Source organism: Trachinotus anak, unplaced genomic scaffold (assembly GCF_046630095.1).
Source record: "Trachinotus anak isolate AG129_WGS33_773 ecotype Australia unplaced genomic scaffold, CSIRO_AGI_Tana_v1 ptg000012l, whole genome shotgun sequence".
NCBI classification, from domain to species: domain Eukaryota; kingdom Metazoa; phylum Chordata; class Actinopteri; order Carangiformes; family Carangidae; genus Trachinotus; species Trachinotus anak.
In genome coordinates, this window is record NW_027273863.1 from 8,823,245 (window position 1) to 8,844,598 (window position 21,354).

At 41.6% G+C, this 21,354-nt stretch overlaps 4 protein-coding genes across 10 annotated transcripts in view; 2 read left to right on the forward strand and 2 right to left on the reverse strand.

Annotated features, from left to right (window-relative positions):
• zbtb41 (zinc finger and BTB domain containing 41) overlaps window positions 1-340 on the reverse strand; it is a 10,112-nt gene extending 9,772 nt beyond the window's left edge. Inside the window, exon 1 of the mRNA XM_071492249.1 lies at window positions 107-340. The gene's annotated coding sequence lies outside the window, so the exon portion shown is untranslated. The remainder of the gene's footprint in view (window positions 1-106) is intronic.
• Window positions 321-10,575, forward strand: LOC139629555 (protein crumbs homolog 1-like). Its single transcript, XM_071492246.1, has 9 exons — window positions 321-417; window positions 1,757-1,952; window positions 2,268-3,239; window positions 4,588-5,138; window positions 5,284-5,449; window positions 6,778-7,696; window positions 7,817-7,858; window positions 7,978-8,100; window positions 9,365-10,575. Exons 2-9 carry the CDS (start codon window positions 1,904-1,906, stop codon window positions 9,615-9,617), a joined length of 3,075 nt encoding a protein of 1,024 aa, XP_071348347.1. The 5' UTR covers window positions 321-417; window positions 1,757-1,903; the 3' UTR covers window positions 9,618-10,575.
• Window positions 10,563-19,346, reverse strand: LOC139629559 (sentrin-specific protease 5-like). 7 transcript variants are annotated; one of them, XM_071492257.1, is made up of 11 exons: window positions 19,218-19,346; window positions 13,904-14,983; window positions 13,697-13,802; window positions 13,361-13,508; window positions 12,858-12,905; window positions 12,109-12,186; window positions 11,832-11,969; window positions 11,607-11,690; window positions 11,430-11,480; window positions 11,224-11,317; window positions 10,563-11,105 (listed from the first exon to the last, which is right to left on the reverse strand). In XM_071492257.1, the coding sequence occupies exons 2-11, from the start codon at window positions 14,703-14,705 to the stop codon at window positions 11,059-11,061; spliced, it is 1,596 nt and encodes a 531-aa protein (XP_071348358.1). In that variant the 5' UTR covers window positions 14,706-14,983; window positions 19,218-19,346; the 3' UTR covers window positions 10,563-11,058. The 7 variants fall into 7 exon arrangements, with proteins under 7 accessions (XP_071348358.1, XP_071348356.1, XP_071348355.1 ...); XM_071492255.1 differs by lacking the exon at window positions 19,218-19,346 and adding an exon at window positions 16,280-16,462; XM_071492254.1 differs by lacking the exon at window positions 19,218-19,346 and adding an exon at window positions 16,275-16,462.
• ahsg2 (alpha-2-HS-glycoprotein 2) lies at window positions 18,291-20,901 on the forward strand. The gene is made up of 7 exons (XM_071492265.1): window positions 18,291-18,554; window positions 19,009-19,119; window positions 19,251-19,332; window positions 19,457-19,611; window positions 19,713-19,808; window positions 20,027-20,098; window positions 20,196-20,901. Exons 1-7 carry the CDS (start codon window positions 18,348-18,350, stop codon window positions 20,673-20,675), a joined length of 1,203 nt encoding a protein of 400 aa, XP_071348366.1. The 5' UTR covers window positions 18,291-18,347; the 3' UTR covers window positions 20,676-20,901.
• Window positions 20,902-21,354: the final 453 nt, after the last annotated feature.

The window sequence follows — 21,354 nt, forward strand, 5'->3', positions numbered from 1 at the left end:
TGATGACTGCGACGAGCGGACCCCCTCCGGGGAGAGTGTTGACAAACGACCCTCAGTGCTACCCCGGGAATTAGAAATTATATCGGGATGTTTTCGTAAACCTTACCTGAGAGACAGGGGTGTCGTTTACAAATCACCGTACACTTCAGCTGACATAAGTAAAGTGGAAAATAAACACAGAAATAATAGTTTCCTGAATATCTGTAACGCCCAAGCTCGCCATCCTACCAGAAATGTCGGACGCCGTAACAAACTGCTCGCCTATTGGCTGTTTCAGCTTTTGTCTCCTAACGCTCCTGTTCAAAGATGTAAACAGAGGGAAAAAATCAAAAACAGCGAGGGAGAGACGAGCTTTTATACTTTCATTCGTTCAGTTTTTATGCAAGGCACGAAAAGTCAAACAGGAATTAAACAAAGGTGAGGTTTTGACGAGCTGCATCATAGGCTGACGAGAGGGTTCACCAGACGAAAGAATCATGGGTAATGTAGTCTGGAAGCTAATAGCAGGCCTCCATGGTGCTCACATTAACATCTTTTGAAGCTTATAAAGCAATTAAACAATAATAACAAATGAGTAGGCTGCACTTCTGAGTTACTTGTACTTAACTAGAGGATTTTGATTTTAGGTTACTTTATAGTCTCACTCCACTATATTTACCTGACAGTTAAACTTACAAGTTAATTTGCAAAATTAACATAAAAAGTTTAAAATACGATGTGTTGTTATACAGTAAATTAAATCACCTAAAAATGATAAAACATCAGTAAAAATACCTCTACCACAGCCAGTTACAACATTAAATTCTCATCTTAGCCGCATATTGAGTTCTTTTAAATTGTAAGTACTTTTTGTCGATAGTAGCCTATTAAAGTAAGAATTTTACTTGTAAGAATATTTTTAAAATGTGGTATTGGTACTTTTACTTGAATAAAATATGTGATTGCTTCTTTCACCTCTTGTCTTTTACTTCAGTATGTGTCTTATCTATCAGTTTAAATATGTGTGCAAGTACACCAGCTATATTTACATCCATACAAATTCCAATGAACATATGCGCAAACCTAATGATATACCTGCACATTACAATATTTTATAGTTGTTTATATTTTACATATTTGATAATGGCCCCAAATTCTCGGCTATAACATACTGTGGGTGCCGCGGTGAAACCTGAGCCAAAGCAAGTGTAAAATAAGTAACACTACAGAGAACAGTAAGACCATTAGCATTACTAATGAGCACACTGAGTGCTCTTAGGGCTCTTCAGAGAAATAACCTGTGATGGCGTCAGTGACGTGTTAATGACAGAGATGCTTCCCAGATTAGAATCATTGGCCTGAGTTTACTGCTTTCAAGGACTGGGCCTCAATCCAGCCAATTGCTGTGACCAAATGGTACTCACCTGAGGTCTGAGGACATGCCCTGCAGTACGCGACATGTGTGTGGGCATGTGCACACACATATTTGTGTTTATGTCCATGTTTCAGGATGTGTATGCATAGTCAAATTGTTGCAATATTTCCCTCTCCAGAAAACTGAAAATCTGAATTAGAGTTTGTTACTCTCTTGAGGTGAGACATCCTACTGGTTTCACCAGGTGAGCTTCAATTGTTAAAAGTGAAGATCACAGTCCTGAGTAGGGGAAGATGTTTGGAGTTGCTCAAATTAGCCTCCTGGATGAACCCCTCCCTTCACCAATGAAATGTGTAAGACATTGTAAGTGCATTAGCTTAATCCCTCCTATCTGGCTCACAGCGCTCCGAGCATTTCAGTGAGCACGTCCATGCATGGAGGAGCAGAGATGAGGATGGAGCTGCACACACAAGTATTCTCCACCTTTCTTTGATTTGAAAATGAAGATATTGCCAAACATCTTGTAATCTGGAGGACTTGTTGAGGACAATGTTGAGATACAGCGTGTGTGTGTGGCTGTTCTGCCTGCTTTATACAGGTAACCGTTGGATACAGTATAAATATTGTAATCAGAGATTAATATTATTTGCAAATGTTTATGTTCATTTTAAGCCGGTATCGTTGTGTCAGTAAGGTAATAATTAGTATATTTTTCTCTTATTATCATCACATATAATCATTATCATATTTGGAAATAATGGCAGAGGTGCTCAATAATTGTTTTGTAAAATACACAACAAAAGTTTGTACAGTTGCTTTATATTCTCAATTTCCATATGTCTACCATTTTTTAGATGCAATTTGTTTTCATACATATATAAAGAGTTGAAATTGATTGTTGTCATCTCTACAGGCACTTTGTCCGCTGAGGACATCAATGGATGTGAACAGCAGCCATGCCAAAATGGTGGCATATGTGAGAGCCACAATGGAGGATTCAGATGCCTTTGCTCCCAACGGAGCCAAAACGGGCGCTTGTATGGTGGGGAGACTTGTACAATTCCACTTTCAGGCTGTGATGACAACCAGTGTGAGAATGGAGGAGTATGCTCTCCTTTACTTGTAAATGATCAGCACACCTACACGTGCATCTGCCTTGCTGGCTTCGCAGGCTCAAAATGTGAGACCTCCACAGTCTTCTCATTTGAGTCCAGAGGCTATATGTACATAGAGACGCAGCTTCTAGACCCCGAGGCTCCTCTTCAAGTCACATTCACCTTCAAGACAGAAAGAGCAGTCGGTACCCTTCTGCAGCGCAGAGTGGACGACCTGCTGCTCAGCATAGAGCTGTTGAATGGGCATCTCTGCCTCCGCAGCCTGAGAGGTCAAGGCTCCAGCACACTGGTTCAAGAGCTCCCGGAGTACTTGTCCAACAACAAGTGGCATACAGTGGAAGCATCACTAGGCGGCGTGGTCAGTCTCATCAGGTTGCTCTGCACTGAAGGAGGCTGCTCCAGAGACTCCAGCGCTGAGGTCCAGCTGCTTGAGCAAGCCTCTGCTCTCCCTGAGGCAGGAACAGTTCGTCAGAGCCTCTTCCTAGGAGCGGTCGGGGGGAGCTGGGGTTTGAGCAGAGCAGTGGATGAAGCAGACTACCCGCCTGCTTTTCTAGGCTGCTTCAGAGATGTGTTTGTGGACTCATATCTGGTGTTGCCCGTCATAGTGCCAGAAGTTTCAGACGTCCAGGCAAACATCACTGTGGGATGCAGCGACAAAGACAAGTGCGACACCAGCCCGTGTCAGAACCGAGGGCGCTGTGTGAGCCAGGGCTGGAGGAGCTACATGTGTGAGTGCCACAGACCATATGAGGGAAACAACTGTGCAGAGGGTAAGACATAAACACACACACACACACACACACACCACTGCATGCCATTTCAAATTTAAATTAAATCATATTTTTAAGTCCAACTACTTCAATGTTCTCAATTTTTCTTTCTTACCACCCACACTAACATCTATGTACATACTGCGCACATGCAGGTACACAAAGTTGGCTACTTTCCCACCATAAATAACAGAAACACATAAAAGCAAAATTCAGGTTGGACATTTATTGTCTGTTATTGCATTCAGCATGCTCTACTTGACAAATGACACTGCTGTTCTCAGCATTGCAGGACGACATGCTGCGAGAACAGTTCAAGTGAAGTTCAGCCTCATGGTTAGCTATGATGCGAGCCACCCTGCAGGACGATAAAGTTAGTCAGTAGACTTTAAAGGAGCTTAGAGAACCTGTAGAAATAGCACAGAGAGGTCAGCCACTCAGTCATGCAATTAGGAGGCGTTCAACAACACCTGGGCCAAGGATTTAAGAAACGTGGTTTTCAGGAGACGACCTGGAATGCCTTTACTGACAAATCAGCGAGTCTTATGGACTCACGCCATGCAGAAGCATTTTCGTCGGTTGGCATCCGCACCAGCTACTTCTGTTCAATGAAAAGACAGTAGGCTACTCATTGTGAAAACCGTGCAGGAAATAATCCAAAACATCACCTGTCTGTCAATACAGACTTTTATTTAGTTAATGAATAGCTTGTGGTCAAAAACACTGATAACCGCACAGAAATCTAATGTTTTGTTCACTTTTAGGAATAGTTTGACATATGCTTTTTCACTTTCTAGTGTAGAGTTGATGATGAGATGAAAAAGATCAATATCACTGCATTAAATAGCCACTACCTCCAGACGGTTAGCTTATCTTAGGAATACTTAAGATCACTCTTTAATATACGCTCTCATTTGTTTAATCAGTGCAAAAAAGTTCAAAACAATAATTCACCTTTTGGTACTGAGGGGTTTATATGCCACACTATTTCTTGTCTCTGGGGAGTTGCCAGGCAACCAGCGGAGACACCTGTAAGTTACTGCTCCAAGCCAAGAAATAGTCCAACACACCCCCACCCCCAGTAAAATGGCCAACTGCAGTTTGTACGCTTCTGTTTTCACACAGATTAAACACATGAGATATAATCTGTTCATTAATGAGCTCTACAGGTAGACAGATTTTTTTTGCCTTTTAGTCAAACTCAGGTTGGCTGTTTCCCCTTGTTTCCAGTCTTTAAGATAAGCTAAATGACCACAGAAAAAAAAATGGCATCCTAATCTGTTAAAATGTACATCTCATCAGGTCTTGTTTAAGTTTGGCTTCCTCTCTGTTCTCTGTTCCCATACAGAGTATATCACTGCAAGGTTTGGAAACAAAGACCTGGAGAGTTATGCTGTCTTCTCATTAGACGATGACCCAGGTGATACCGTGACTATATCCATGTTCATTCGCACCAGACAGTCCAGTGGCCTGCTCCTCATCCTGGCCAACGGCACCAGCCAGTACCTCCGCCTGTGGCTGGAGGAGGGCAGAGTCAAAGTTCAGGTCAACAACTTTGAGACTCTTGTTGGTCGGGGTGCTGTCAGTGATGGCCATTTCCATCTAGTGACTGTGAAGGTGGAAGGCACGGCAGCCAACTTGTTCCAGTCAACTCAAGACCAGGGCTCCATGTCCATCAGGCACATCCGAGCCCATCCTGGGGATCTGGTTTTCATTGGAGGGCTACCAGACTCAAGGGCCACTGCCTCGTTTGGCGGCTACTTTAAGGGTTGTGTCCAGGATCTGAGGATTAACAGCAAACGGTTGCAGTTCTATCCCATAGCAACTCCGGTGGAATCTTACAACCTAGAGCAGCTCATCAATGTTGCACAAGGATGCAACAGTGACAATGCCTGTGCTGTGAGTTATATCAGTGCTGTCTTGTTCACCTTGAATGAGCTCGTCACACATTTTCATTCTTTCTCTGCACCAAAAATTACAACAAACATTGTAGAACTCACAGGGAGCATTGTTTGATTGATTTCAACTGTTTTCTCTTGATTAGGTCAACCCCTGTCTCAACGGGGGAGTGTGTTACTCCATGTGGGATGACTTCATCTGCAACTGCCCCCCCAACACTGCAGGGCAGCGCTGTGAGGAGGTTAAATGGTGTGAGCTGTCTCCTTGCCCTGCCAGTGCCGTTTGTCAGCCCCGCTCTCAGGGCTTTGAGTGTAAGTATCCTGAGGTCAGGGCCTGTTGTTGCACTATTCCTGTTTTAGAAACAACATTGTCTTTAAATATATGACCGTGGGTTAAAAAAAAAAAAGTAAAAATCTCCAAGGATGGCGAGAGAATAGGCTTTATGCTATAAATATTATATTGCGTACAGCCTCCATTCCTATTCCTGTTGGTGACATGTGCAAAGATTGCCAAGAAAAGGGATCCACAATTAATGGGTGAGCCTTTTATTAAAGCAGCCCATTTCTGATCTTAGTTTATATCCACTGAAGGGACTGTCTGCTGTGTGCATGCTGTCCCTTCAGGGCCCTCACTGGTGCAGGCACTGTTTAATTACAGTGTGACTGATTACAGCATGGAACAGAGTTGAGGCAGGGATCCCACACAGGATTCCTCTAAGACACGGTAATCCCTGGTCAGATTAAGTCTGCCGCCACATGCCTGTGGAAGTTTATGATGACAAGTCTTCCTGGAGATGTCACATGAGGAGACGAAGAGAAAGGGAGGGGAGCTGCTGATCCAGAATAGCTGCCGTCCAAGCCATTTCAGCGGGTCACATTGTCTGCAGTCTGTTTTGTCTTTTGTGGCAAAATGAATAGTAACAATTTAAATTCCCTGAAAACCTCTTTTGTTCTGTATTTTGATCGATTACATGAATATATTTTTTTTTTTTTGCCAAAGTTAAAACAGTTTAGGTTATTCCATATAAAAATGTCCCGTATTTGTGTTTTTTTCCTGACCTTTTCTCGTCAGAGGTGGGCAGGGCTCAGCTGAGCAATGTCCCATACTCCCATGCACCAATAAGGATTGAGCAGTGTTTGCAACAAAACATGATGCCAGTTGCTGGGTTGGTGCTTAAATTTCTAACACTGTCAATCAAGTCTGATCAAACCACACCCTCACAGTCCTGATAACGCAGATTAACTAAATAACACCCAATGATGCATTTTTCCAAACCTTAACTTTGATTGTTTAGTTTTATGAGTAACTAAACACCCCTTAAGACTTGTCTTTGCTGAACCCCAGTGGTTTAACTTTTTGCTTTGCTGTAGAGATGTACAAGTCTACTTTAGGACACAGTGACACCACAGCCTGGTGTGGTGACAGATACAACAAAGCACTTCTCTGCTTTACAGCCTAGTGTTAAGTTACTTAATAAGATTTGAAACCAGGTTTCAGGAGAGTTTAATTTGCAACTGTTGTTATTATATCAAGAGAGGGCACAATGTCTTGGTACTGGAATAAGTGAAGCAAATGGGAAAACTACATTAAAAACTAATATTTCTTTTCAGTTCATTTCTCTTTCATTTCTTTCCTTCAGGTTTGTCTAATGTGACATTTCGGGTTGAAAGCAGCATTTTGCATTACCGGAGCAACGGAAAGATTAGGCGTAACCTCACCAGTGTGTTCCTCAGCTTCCGCACAAGACAACCCAGTGCCACCTTATTGCATGCACAAAAAGACTCAGACTACATCACTGTCTCCCTCCAGGACTCTCATTTGGTCATGGAGATCCAGGCTAGAGATGACAAGGATTCCCCCAAGCTGACAGTTCAAAATCAGGGTCCAATCAGTGATGGAGAGTGGCACACTGTGGAGCTCAGCATGGAGAACAAGACACTCCTGACCTCCAGGTGGGTCATGGCTGTGGATGGAAGCCAGAAGGAACATAGCATGTCCAAAACAGCTGCAGGGGACCTGAACTTCCTCAGGGAGGGAGCAGACATTTTCCTGGGGGGACTGGGCCGGGACGGTGGAGTGAAACTTTCTGGCTGTCTGGGTTCAGTGGAGATTGGAGGCCTTCTTCTCCCTTTCCACCTGGACATAGAGTTGAACCTCCCGAGACCTCAGGAGGAGCAGTTTGTGAGGATAAATGGCAACTCTGCACCACACTACGGCTGCTGGGGAACCAGTGTGTGTGCACCCAACCCTTGTCAGAACCAGGGTGTGTGTGAGGACCTTTTTGACCTGCATCGTTGCACGTGTTCCTCCGAGTGGACAGGCCCGCTGTGTCAAGACTCGACAGACACCTGCGTCTCCAGCCCCTGCATCTATGGCAACTGCACCAACCTACCTGAGGGATTCAAGTGTGTGTGTGATCTGGGGTACAGTGGTGAACAGTGTGAGGTAGAAGTCGATATGTGTGAAAATAGCAATTGCAGCAACGGCGCCACGTGCCTCAAAGGCTTCCAGAGCTACACATGCCTCTGCCCTCAAAATCTGACAGGCCAATACTGCGAGTGAGTTCGATCACACTTGAATAATATCTCCCTGTCAAACTGACAAACTTACAGTAGCACACACTTACAACAGCTTAACAAGCACTTCTTTGTATTGATTTACAGTTTTCTTTCTTACAGTGACAAAATTCCTGAAATCCCATGGTACATTGAGACAAATCCGTAAGTTCTTCTACATTAAACGATATGAACATTTCCATTTTTTTCCTAAACCAAGAAATATTAACTTAACCAGACTGGAGGGCACTGACATTTCTTGTTGTGTTCTTTTTTTTGTTAAGACTTCCTCAGTTGCCTGTATCTGCATGCATGGGTACAAGATGGAAATACAGCTGCTTTAATGGAGGGAACTGCTCTGAAGCAGACAACACCTGTTACTGCCTGCCTGGCTTCACTGGACAGTGGTAGGACATGTATAATAATATCTAATCCTTTTTACATTATGGGCCCACTATGTGGTATTCTGATATCACATGATATCACATGATATTGCAATTGTGATATTGTAGACAGGGCCACTCAGATTTCTCCCACTGACCTATTGATATGTTTGTGATACATTTTTAATATGAAATAATTAATTACATATTACTGCATTTCCTCAAATAGAAAGCGGGAGTTGATTAAAAGGTGGATGTGCAATAATCAATAATGGCCAGAGGCATGGTCAACAGGAACAAATACAGGGCCAGGGAAAAACAAAGGGTGGTGCCTGTAACATATTGTGCATGCCAATTAAGCATAATGTACATTTCTACCACTTTCATTTAATACATTCAACAATATAATCATGCTATTTTCAACACTTTGTTGTCCTGGATTATTCATCTAAAGGATTTGATTAATTCATTCTGATCCACTTTGCTTTGTCATCCTTCAATCACATCTGACTGTTGTTTGCCTAATGCAGTGACTTCAACAGGGCAAAGGAACAGATCAAAACAAGTCTTCTCACCAAAATATGACCAATATACAGTATATATACTATACCAATATACATACAAATAAAGAATTAGAAATAGAATTAGGGAATTAGAAATAAAGGCCTGCCTCTAATAAAAGTCTGCCTTGAATAAAGGTCTGTTACTTTCTGCAGTTGCGCATAACTGCCATTAAACTGATTTATTGATACCTTGATACAAATGAGAATCACTGGACCTATAATCAGGACCATGAGCCAGAAAAGGCTGACAAAACACTGGATTTAATGGCTTTGTGTAATTTAAGTTGTCGTTGGAATCTACAAAACCATAAAACATTTTTTGTTTTTTATTACCTTTCTTTGTATTTCCCTCAGTTCTACAGTGCTTTTTAGTGTCTTTCAATTCATTGTTTTGGTTTATTGACCCATTACTCGAATGTATAGTAACTAGCTGGTGAACATCGTGAGCAAAAGAGCCAAATATTTCCCTCAGGAGTTGTTGGGGCAAAAAAAAACAGAGCTAAAAGAAGTGACCTTTAGGCTTACATTTGTCAGATGGTCAGAAACACATCTCCAAATGAATCAACTTAAAAGGTGATAATGTCATTGTAGCTCATTTCTGCTGCCCCCAAGTGGCCAAGAAAATCACACCTACAGATTTAAGATGCCATTTTTGCCTAAATGTTTTCCATGAAACCTTTTCTTGTTTTGTTCCATAATACTTCTGTCCTTATTCTTCCTCCCAGGTGTGAGAAGGACGTGGATGAATGTGCCTCAGACCCGTGTATGAACGGAGGCTTTTGTGTCAACTACGTGAACAGTTTTGAGTGTGTGTGCGATATGAATTACTCGGGGATACACTGCCAAATAGATGTCAGTGACTTCTACTTGTACCTCTTCTTGGGCCTGTGGCAGAACCTCTTCCAGTTGGTGTCCTACCTTGTGATACGCCTCGACGATGAGCCAGAAGTTGAGTGGGGATTCCACGTCAACGATTAGACCCCTCCTCATCCATTATGGTCAAACTTGACTGTTGGTCAAGACAGAGGGTCACACTGGAGTACTAAGTCAGTGAAATGTCATGTAATTATGTACTGTGTTAGCATAAAACTGCACACAGCACAACAGCCCGTCTATAATTCTTACTCTGTACAAAAGGGAGGTGAATTCAGCTTCTCTGGACAGGCTGCTTCTTCACCACTGTATTGATGATAGGTGGAGCAAATTTATCTACCCACACTGTCTCCGTAATCTATTCTGGCCTCCTGTGATTTCAGTTTATAAAACAGGTGTATATCCACATTAAACTTGCTGCCTATTGCAGAATTAACTGGATCTCCTTTGCAAAAACAAAGTGGACAATTTTCTCAGCAACCAAGAGGCTACGTTACAAAACTTGTTCCGTTGTGACCGTGTTACGGCTTTTTGGATAAAGTTTCACCCACGAGTTCTTCTGATATCAGCCCTGCAATTAACAGTTAACACAAGGAGTGAGCTCACAAAACCAGAAGAGACAGGGAACTATTATGTGTGAAACTGTATTTCATTATATCTTGTGTACTGAAAAGGTCTGTTATAGAAATGTGTCTGTTGTGACCAGATTTATTTTGTGATGAATATTACATATTGAACTATGTTTATCACAGTATATTAATTCATTTATCCGGTTCTCATACTGAAAACCACACATTAGAGAGTTTTTCTTGTGCCTTAAAATTTCCAATTTTTTCCAGAGCACTCTTTTCTAACCAGTGTATATTTTATAACTGTTCAGGGACACGCTCACATACAGTTATACTCTGCTGGAGATTAATAAAATACCTATCTATAGCTAAGAGGTTGTGTATTTACAAATATTTATGTCACCTGAAATAAATGAATAAAAAGACATTCTGCATGCAGTGCATACAGCAGCTGATTTGTAAGATGAAACATAAAATAAACTTTGTGAAATGTTTGGAAACGCTCTTTTATTTAAAACTTTATTAACACATTTCTATTATGCGACAAACAAAAATAATAGATTGGACTCTGATTCCAGTTAAACAACTTTCTTTAGAAACAAAATACACCTACTTCCTACTCAGTCGTCTGGTGCTAACAGGTTAAGTATGATGTAAAACATCTCAAACTACAAGTCGACAATGCAATATTACACTTGGAAAAAAAAAAAGTGCAAATAAGGTGTAAAGATATTTTTAAACAGTAACACAGACATCCACCATGACGGATTAGATCCATTTCAACAGGCAGTCAGTTCAATAAGGCTCTGTTGGTGCACTGTTGATGTGTAAACTCCAAGAACAATAAGATGTTTTCTTTTAATAAATAACATGCCTTATTAAATATTGATCATATAAATAACAGCGATCACACAAGGATTATACTTGAGCATGAACAGTGCACCAGATACAAACATGGCGCTCTCCCTCGCCGTCACCTATATGCCCTCAGAGTGCTGTAAGGCTGTGAGCTGGTAGTGAAGCCCTGCGGAGACAGCGTGGACTGCTGATTTCACACCCAAATCAGAAGCAGCACATATTATGAGCAACACCTACATACATACGACTGTAAGATGCTCGTCAGCCCTCTTCATGGAGCTTACAGTCACAGAGCTCTTTGTAGATCCTCTTACGTATCTTTGGTATGTCCTCCTGTGAAAACTGAAGAGGTTTTGCGAGCGCAAGGCATCTAGAATACTGAAAAGGAGAGCAAAAGTGAATTACTGTGTAATGAGTGAACAGTTTAAAAAAAGAAATTGGAAAGGATAACGCTTGAATTCATGGAGACTGAGCAGGCAGAGCATGTTACCTCCAACACAAAGACTCCACAGTCGTTTTCATTAGTCTGCTGTGGGATTTTCTGTGAAGGACAGCAGGGGGAGACAAGACATCATGTCAGTGAGCTCGCAGGGTGACTCTCCAGCAGGTGATGGCTCCAGCCTGCACGGGGACCACCGGTGGAGACAAAACACCAACGTCTACATACCTCATCGTACGACACTGCCCAACCATTTTCAAAAGCCGTTTTCTGCTTCTCCCTTGCTTCTGTCATCAAGTATTTCAGGATGTTCTATTGTAAGCAAAAGGAAAATACCTCACAGTTATGGATTGATGATTATTTCATGAAAAACAACTGAAATGTTTTGTTGTTACAGTGAGAAAAAAAATAAAAATAAAAATTATATATATACACATAAAAATCTGTTATTACCCTTGCAACTTTGTGGAGCGCGTTCCCTTGAGAGTCGTAAAGGCAGATCTTCTTTTTGACAAAGTCAGCAGTCACCAGGCACCAGTGAACCTCCAGGTGGACGGGCACCAAAAGCAGACTCTTAGAAAATAAATCCACCTGTGCAAGAGAGATGGGATTAAATCCACTTCTCTTAAATCAGTTTCATCTCCTAATGATTTGATGATGAAGACATTAACGTTAATTCATTCTTTTTATCACTGATAAATGTTCACATCACTTCCATCTTAGACCCAACCTGCTTTGTCCATCTCTTCACACCATCATATCCTTTAGTCATGAGCTGCCGGTGGAAGAAGCTGTTGAGAAAGTGGACCTGTGAGTGGAGACAGAAGGAGATAAAAGTTACAAACAAAAAGAATGTATGTCTGTTCAGGATCATGTACTTTTATTTGTTTAAATCCTATTCTAGTCAGATTATGACAGTAAAACACACTGGGTATGTTTTTGTTTTTTTTTGTTTTTTTGAAATCGGGCCAGAAAGCACATGCATAATTATCATCGTCTTAAGGTCATTTAAGTATTGTACAGATAAGAGTTCAAGAAACAGGATCCTTCTCTGAGTGCAATTTTGTGATTAATTCAAGGAACGGTTCAACATTTTGGGAAATAACCACTGGATTGTCTGGCAACTTCACAGCGAGGACAAGACTCAAGGAAATCACTGCTGCTAGCGAAGAAGTAGTCCCCCCGCAAAGTAACATCATAATTTCATTTTTACACTTTGGATTTTTTTTTTATCTTTGGACTGAGCCACATTAACCGTTTCCTCCTGTGACCAGTCTATATGCTAAGCTAAGCTAACTAGCCGCTGCACTAGCTACCATACAGACATGAGAGTGGTATCAGTTGTTTCATCTAACTTTCAGTGAGAAAGTAAATTTATTTCCCAAACTGTTCCCTTAATTACTAGCAAAATTTGAATAACTAAGCAAAAATCTTATAACTAGAAAAGAAAAAACATTCAAGCTTCAATCATCAGATTACCTTGTGATTGGCAGATTCCACAATCAGTTCCCCATACATGTTCATGACCTTAAGCAGAAACAGAAATATTTATATTTTTTAATAAAAAGATGCAAAAACAATTCCTGCAGCAAACGGACATTAAAAATGAGTCTTTCTTCATGTTAATGCATTGTTACTTTTTTTTAATCTACTTTAAAAAAAAATTTAAAAATAAATCAAAGTGATTAAAAAAAAGTAACAGCAATTTTGCCTATAAAGCAGGGTCAGGCTATAAGTGTCTCGGACCAGAAAGTTCTCAACATCTGAACATTTGAAGTAAGGCTCAGTTTACAATGTGTGTTTGCTGCAGAGGTTGTATTTACTTCTTTAAAACAAAACGTGTCATTTGCCCAGCGATGCCCGGGCATTCGCATCCAACTGAACCAGTTCAGCATAAACGTTTAAGTTTTTGCTCATCACATAAATCTCTCCACTCAAACATCTCCATGAGATCTGAAACTCCTGGTGTGTGAGATCATAACCTGGTCGTTGAGCCAGTTCTGATCGGCCAGTGTCAACAAATCATCCAGTGTCAGTGTGTGTTTCTTGTAGACCACCTGGAAGGAGGGAACAGGTTTCTGAACGATGGCAGTTCTGTATTTGGTAACCTCTGAGAAGATGACATTTTTCCTGCAGAGGTAGGAAAACGTAAAACGATTGGTCCAGGCATAAAATCATTCCACTCTGACTGCTCCACCTATAAACACATAACCTTTAAAACATTACAACTAAAAAAAAACAAGTACAAGAAGTTGCAATCGTGCAAGAGAATCACAAAATTCAAGACAATTGGATTTAGGTTTTTGATTAAGATTTACCTGTCACTGAAATCACTGTCAAACGTCCTCTTCAGATGTCTCAACACGTCGCTCTTTTGTAGCGGGATGAAACTTCCATATATTCTGTAGAAGCCATCAAGGAACTCTAGAGAAACATGGAAACATTGTAATCTCAAATATCTGTGAAAAACAGAAAATGTAAACCCCAAATAAAAAGCTAAAAAATAAGTGAAAAAAAACATCTACCGTGGATGTCCTTGGTCAGTGCTTTAAGGCTGACATCAGCTAGAGGAGACTTTTTACTGGTGAGTCTCTCATCAGTGTCTCCATTAGGAGCCTGACCCTGTCTTGGACTGACAGTAGCATGTTGTCCTGATGGGCAGTCGACTTCAAGCCTGCGAGGTGGTATCATTGTCCTCTGTGACTTAAACTGCGTAATCCCCCCACCTGCCTCACTGTCCTCTGTGCTCAGCAGGGGTTTCACAGTGCAAGAACATTTTGATGCATCTGAAATTTCACAAAACTTCCCAAAGGTGTCTGTTCTTTGTGACGCTATGGTTTGAGAGGTGGTAGCTGCAGCAACATTTGTGTCCGTTACCTGGTTCTGCAAAGAGCTGCAAGCAGCGAACGTTTCTGACAGACTGACAGATTCACGTGGCTTCAGCAGGCAATTCTGCCCTCTAAGTGTGTCCTCTGGAGCTTCAGTATCACACCCAAGTGGTGACACAACCGCTGAAGTTCTGGCTTGTGAATTTTCTAAGTTTAGTGTGTGGTACGTTGGAACTTTCCTTTTATTTTTCTGTGATTGTGCCTTTAAACTGAGACAGCGGCCGTATCCGGAGATGGTCCCACAAGCTCTTTTCTTTGCTCTGAAAATCCCAAAACGGCATTTCTCTCTTTGCTTCCTCCACATCCAAAGCTGTAATTTACAATACAAGCGTCTCTTGGTTCGCCTGGACAGAAGAGAAACTCCCTTGACTGAAGACATGAACCCCTTCTTCTTCTTAAGGTACTTTGCTTTGCTCCGGTGGCTCTGCGTTCGGTGCATCTGGGAGAGAGTGATGGAGGGTCACATGAGAACATGGGGTTGTGGGTATCCTTAGCGCTGCGGGAGGCGCTGGTCCGAGTCAAACGCAACAGTGTTGACTCTGGATTTTATTTTGCCTTCTTTGCGCCGAGGAGATACTCAGTTTCCCGTCCATGGTGTGCTGTCTTTAGTGACTGATTCAGGTGTAACTTTCCGTCCATACTCCACTTAGCTGATCTTGTATTTGCCTCGGCTTCTGGTGGCGTACTCAGCACAGTCAGGCACAGTCTGAACCTCTCCTGCAATACAGAATGGATGCGTGGTTACATGCAGCGCTCCTACACATTTTCAGCTCACTTTTTCAAAAGGTTACACTAGGTTTTTAATGAATTTTAGCTTTCTTTGTTATGGGTGAAGAGTTACGACTGGGCAATTGCAATTTCTAATTCACACTTATACTCCACTACTTTTCAGCATTACATTTATTTGACAGCTGTTGCTACCCAAGACATTCAATAGTGTGCTAAAGGTTGAGGTGCTTTTGATGTTTAGATTCTTGTATATGACACAGTACCATCAGGCAGGCATCTGACAGGTCCCAGATTTATTCTGCAGTATGACAACACCACCAAACACACAGGCAGAGTCATTAAGAACTATCTTCAAACAAGGAGCCCTGATCTCAACATCATAGAGTCAGTCTGGGATCACACGAAGAGACTGAAGACACTGAGACGGCCTGAATCCACAGCACAACTGTGGTTAAGTTCTCCAAGATGCGGGAACAACCTACCTGTCACGTACCTGAAGAACTGCGCAGGTGAATTAAAGAGAACTGATGCTAGTTTAAAGGCAAAGAGTGGCAGCAAATAATGATTAGGTTTTTTCTGTTTACTGCAATTTGTATGAGGTTAATTCATAAATGGCATTGTGTTTGAAAGTATCCTCACTTTACTTTTAGAGCCTAAAACCTTTGCAGAGTACTGTGTGGTATATGTCATAGATAGGGGTAAAAGTCAACGTTAAAACGACGCTCACATGTTAAAACATATTAGAATATAACACTGAGGAGCTATTCTGCTGCATTGTCACTACTTTTGATCATTTAAATGCATTTTGTTGATGTGTTTACTGTAAGGTTTGAATGCAGGACTTTCTGCTTGAAACTGAGTACTGTATTATCGCTTTGTTGTTGCTTTTCTTCAGTAAAAGATGTGAATACTTGCTGCATTTGCAGCTACTTAAAACAGACGGTTACCTGCGCACAGATGACTTAGCAACAGCTATTTACACAAATGTTGTAGCGGGATCCAACAGAGGCGAGAGCGAGAAACAACCAAATGCCTTCTCCCTGAAGTTATCAAAGCTGTGCACAGCAGCTCCCTGAAAGCCACCTCCCTGCGTGTCCTGCTAAGTTGAAGACCTGTGACTAGACCCGGTTTCCGCCAGACACTCACGCCACACAGGGTTCAGGGTTTTGACCTGTCTGGCTTGGTACCTTCACGACACGTGTTTCCAAACAAACCCCCCCTGGCTAAATTAGCTAACAGAGCCGGGATCACTGACACCAGCGCTGGGGGTAACACACACCTCACCGTTACTGCCTCGTTTGCCTCACTGAAACCTCGCAGCGGCACGACACACGTCTTCCACGTCTACCTTCAGCTGCGTTAATGCACGCTCTGTGTCAGACACGGTGTTTGGCTGTTTAACCCGCAGTGCACTAGCACAACAGCGTGTATACAATTCAGTCGCGTCTGAAATGCGTCACCGTGGCGCCGACCAATCAGATTTTAGTAAGAGCTATCAATGGATTTTGAACAAAAGAGGGACCAAAAAAAACCCAAAATTAATAAACAACAACAACAATAATAATAATAATAATAACACAAAGTCCTTTACAGTGAAAACAAGGTTTAGAAGTAATAGATTAAAGATTAACAAATTAAAAGTTGATTAAGTGGACAATTAAAACAATTACAAGGAGATAAGACAAAAGAGGGTTTTAAGAGATATTTAGAGGAGAAGCTGAGTTTCCCTGTCCTAGGTCCTCAGGCAGTACTGAGGGGCCCCGACAGTAAAGGCCTGGCCACCTTTACTGACAAATCTACATTTTGGATCTGTTAGTGTGGCCCTGCTAGAAGATCTCAAGCAGCAATCAAGCTCTTTGTTTGTTAGTAGATAGATAGATAGATAGATAGATAGATAGATAGATAGATAGATAGATAGATAGATAGATAGATAGATAGATAGATAGATAGAAAGAAAAGGGGAAATTCAGATTATCCATAAACTCATTACGTATTCAGTTAATATTTAAGTTAATATGGTAAGAGCCTGGCCACTCATGGCTTTGAAAGAGGAATGGTGTGATGTAGTCACTTCTTTTATAACATGTTCAAAGCCTGGTGGCAGCGCATGTATCAGCTGCAGCCTTTGTTCGGATGTTGGCAGCAATTTGTTATGGTTCTGACAAGCTACAAAGAGCTGGCCTCCCTTTTTTCATTATTTGGCAGTGTTAGTCCAGAGCAATTTAATTTACCATATCTCATTGTCGTTCAGCAACAAATCTTTTAAAATGTTCAATTCAGTTGTTTCTTTTCCTATTTTTTCTGAACTGGTGTTTTCTTACCAGAAGCCAGAAGTAGTAGACATCTTCTCACAATGTACTCAGAAATGAAATTGGAAGCAGAGAAACATCTTGTATTTATTCACAACAAATGCCATTTGGCCCTTTACACTGAACTTGCAAATAAAGCCTAAATTAGCCATGGAAGAAAGGTGTTAAGATGATTTTTTTCCCCCCACTGTCCTACTCTTATGATATTTCGTTTATTCTTTTGAAATCCCTGCAGAACCAGGACATGTGGGATAAAAAAAATCTGTATTAAATGTGTTAAATATCCACTGCAGGTCTTTTGCAGTGGGATGCAACATCCATATATTCTGTAGAAGTCACCCAGCAGTCAAAAGAAGATTTAAATAAATCTCAAAAATCTATGAAAAAAAAGAAATGTATTGCTGACATCTGTATGAGAAAATACTCTTTACTGGTAATTTTCTCATCAGTATCTCTGTTTGCAGCCTGATCATGACCTTAAGAGGCACTAGTGTAGTTTGCACATGGTCCAGTACAGAGCAAATATGTGGGCGGAAGCAATGCGTGTCCCTCAAATGTACCCCCTTGTTGGAAAACATCCTCTTTGGTGAACTATCATTGAGCAAGGCATTGGATCCCTGCTGACATCAGGGCCCTGCTCTGTGGCTGACCACTCTCATTGACCTCTGTAGATTGCGACAGTTGGTTACCCAACTTGTGTGTTTGAACTTGCAGCTCCTCACAGGCTTTGTATGATATCTAATTCAAAGAAAATTCAGGCCAGATCTGGGGACAGCTACCAAATCATATGTTTGCAAATGTCTCACCATAAAAAAAAACAATATATTATCACTGATTTAAACTCCAATGCTAGACTTCAATTGTTTGGCAGCACTCCTAAAAACAGAAGAAAATCCACATGTGACGCAGGAGTCGGGGGGGGCGATCACTGTGTTTGACTTGGCTCTGTTTCCCGTTTAAAGTACAGGATATATACACCATGGGCTGCATCAGCTCTGCCTCTCCTCCTTAGCCGCTCCACTGCTCTGATATCTCTCACATCCATGACAGAAATGAAGGCTCTGGGCATCACTCTTGTTCTGGGACTACTGGCGGGGGTATGGGCTCAGGTCAATGTGCTACGGCCTCTGTGTGACTCCCCTGAGGCGGAGGAGGCTGCTCTGGTGGCTCAGGATTACCTCAATGCCCAGCACACTCACGGTTACAAGTATGCACTGAACAGGATCGAGGATATTAAGATCCTCACTGGGGTAAGTCAGTGAGTAAATGACGTGTAGTTATAGGCAAAGACATACAGATATCTACTGCTGGAAACATGATATCAAAATAGTCTGCATGTGAATTTCCTCTATACCACTGGACAATAGAAAAGAAAAAGTACATTTTATTGAAGATATCCCCTTACTTCCCTTAATCACTGCACCCCTTCCTTTCCTTTTCTTTCTTTCTTTTCATTGTGTTAGTTTATGTTGTTAGTGTCCTCAATGAAGGCATTTGTACAAACATGTCACAGAAAAGATTAAGACTCAACAGGTCAACTATGCTCTATTTTTTTCTCTCTCCCTCGCTCTCATTAGAAACTACATATGTAGTTGTTCATCCATGCAAATATGACACCACATCATTTGACTCTGGGGGCTTTTGTTGATGTGTTGGACTGTCTTAAGAAAAAACTAAATAGTGTTTCGTTTCACTTGTCCTTAGCCTGGTGGAGACGACACGTTTGTCCTGGAAATTGACCTGCTGGAGACAGACTGCCATGTGTTGGACCCCACACCTATTGCCAACTGCACAGTCCGACCCAAACTGTTTACGGTGAGACTGCTGACCATTACTGCAACCTTATGTAACCTAATGTAATGATGAAAATCATTTTAGCATATAAAATAATGAGAATAGAAAAGAAGACTAACCATTATGCTCTGTGGTTCTTTGTCTCCAATCAGGCAGTGGAAGGAGACTGTGATGTGGTGCTGAAGAGGGTTGCTGGAGCTCTGACTGTCACTGCGTTCAAGTGTAAAACAGAGGGTAAAACTTTACAATCACACACTCAACTATATGAACACACACACACATACAGAACATACTACACAAGTGTCACTCCACACACAAAAACCTACCTGCATGTATCTTTTTGTTTGATGACATATAGAATCAACAGAAGACTTCTGCGTGGGCTGTTTTTCCCTCCTTCCCCTAAATGACACTGCAGGGCTGGAATTTGTCCATGCCTCTCTGGCAACCTTTAATAACATCACTGCCAATGTAACTTACACTACTCTGGAGGTTGGGAGGATGTCATCCCAGGTGGGCTTAAGGATAATCTGATCACAAGAATTTTTCAAGATTTAATGCACCTGCGTGTTTAATTTGCACCTGTCAGCACTTGAATACTTCCCTTGTTTCAGGTTGTGTCTGGCGGGCCACAATATTCAGTCGAATATGTCATAGTTGAGGCTAATTGCACTGATGACGTCTGTGTGCCCCTGAGTGACCCCCTGGCTGTAAGTACACAAACCATGAGTTTATCAATTAAAAAAAAAAAAGAATGGAGGGTTGGTTTTCTAAATTATTATTGAAATTATGTATGATACACATGTTTTTAGACCTGGTGATAAACGAATCTAAAAGATAAGGTAATGATAAATCTGGTCACCAAAGCTCCAATTAAAACAATTCAAAATAAACAAATTTTTTCTCTCTCTCTCTCTCTCTCTACCAGGAACAAGGCTTTTGCACTGCCAAAGGTTCGATGGCAGGTCACACAGTGGACTGCAAGATGTTTAACATTCTGGTAAAATACTGTTTTCACTTCAGTCTTGAAGTTTACCATCTTACGTTTATGTAGAAAATCTTATTTCTAAGCCTCTGTTGATGAATGCAATTTTCAGCTGCCTGCTGTAGATGCCAACAGCACTGCAACTCCAGATCCTGCCTTGCCACCAGCGGTCCACATGCTTACAGGCAGCCTGTCACACAAGCATGGCCTGAGACACCATAAACTGACCTATCTCCATGACCCTCATCTAAGTGGCCTTCTGTCTGCAGAATCAGACGAGTCAGCTGAAATTGTACCTGTAGTCCCTGCAGTGTTAGATGCTGCTGCAGCTGCTGCACCTACTGCTGCTGATCCCGCTCCAGCTGCTGATCCCACTCCCGCTGCTGATCCCGCTCCCGCTGCTGATCCCGCTCCAGCTGCTGATCCTGGATCAGCCTCAGATTCCTCAAGCAGTAGGGAGATCCCCATTATTGTATTTAAGAGAGATGTATCCGATACACCAGCCCTTACATTAGTTGATGCCCCTCCAGCTCAAATAGACCCTATCCCTCTTGTGCCAGTATGCCCAGGAAGGGTCAGATTCTTCAAGTGAACAGGGCCCACAGACTCTCTATATTCACCTCCTTCAGCGACACTGGTGCTAGCATAATTGATAACTGATACATGAACACGTGCTGTGGTAGGTAGATGTAACACTAGTACATGTCCTACAAATGAGGAGTAATCTGTTGTTTGATATTATCAGCTCTTGAAATGTCTGTAAAATGGATGATAAAGATTTGCATTTAATGCTGCTGAATAAATCTCTTAAGTCCAAACTTTTTGTGTTTTTACTTTATGGTCATCATGCATTCTTCTAGTTGAAACATGTTCAACTAGAAGAAGTTGAACAAGTCAGTGAAGGAATGAGAGTCATATAAGGCCTTTTACAGGTTTGATGAGGACATGCTGAATACCTCTCTGTACAAAACTTTCAATGAACAAACTGGAACCAGAACACATTTATTCATTCATGCCACATCTTTAAGGACGATTGCAAAACACAGTGTTGTTTGCTGACCCTGTTGACTCATGCCAGTGACATTCCTGTGAACCCAACGACATTTCTACTAATACAGACACAGCAAAATGCATTGCTTCATGTCCAAGATAGTTTAATATTTCAAACATTACTCAAATGTTTACAGGCTGACGCTTGTACCAGAATACTGTCACATTTGTCTCCCAATGAGAAGATCATCATTTACAGATTACCCCCCACCTTAGACACA

What these genes read in the sequence shown, in the direction of transcription:
- ahsg2 (XM_071492265.1), top strand. Translation starts at nt 18,348, where the DNA reads ATGACAGAAATGAAGGCTCTGGGCATCACTCTTGTTCTGGGACTACTG. An exon ending in ATATTAAGATCCTCACTGGG is followed by an intron (nt 18,555 to 19,008) that starts GTAAGTCAGTGA and finishes ACTTGTCCTTAG; the next exon opens with CCTGGTGGAGACGACACGTT. An exon ending in TTGGGAGGATGTCATCCCAG is followed by an intron (nt 19,612 to 19,712) that starts GTGGGCTTAAGG and finishes CCCTTGTTTCAG; the next exon opens with GTTGTGTCTGGCGGGCCACA.
- LOC139629559 (XM_071492257.1), bottom strand. Translation starts at nt 14,705, where the DNA reads ATGCACCGAACGCAGAGCCACCGGAGCAAAGCAAAGTACCTTAAGAAG. An exon ending in AGAACTGGCTCAACGACCAG is followed by an intron (nt 12,906 to 13,360) that starts GTTATGATCTCA and finishes TTTCTGCTTAAG; the next exon opens with GTCATGAACATGTATGGGGA. An exon ending in CGCTCCACAAAGTTGCAAGG is followed by an intron (nt 11,691 to 11,831) that starts GTAATAACAGAT and finishes TGCTTACAATAG; the next exon opens with AACATCCTGAAATACTTGAT.
- LOC139629555 (XM_071492246.1), top strand. Translation starts at nt 1,904, where the DNA reads ATGTTGAGATACAGCGTGTGTGTGTGGCTGTTCTGCCTGCTTTATACA. An exon ending in ACAGTGACAATGCCTGTGCT is followed by an intron (nt 5,139 to 5,283) that starts GTGAGTTATATC and finishes TCTCTTGATTAG; the next exon opens with GTCAACCCCTGTCTCAACGG. An exon ending in TGGTACATTGAGACAAATCC is followed by an intron (nt 7,859 to 7,977) that starts GTAAGTTCTTCT and finishes TTTTTTGTTAAG; the next exon opens with ACTTCCTCAGTTGCCTGTAT.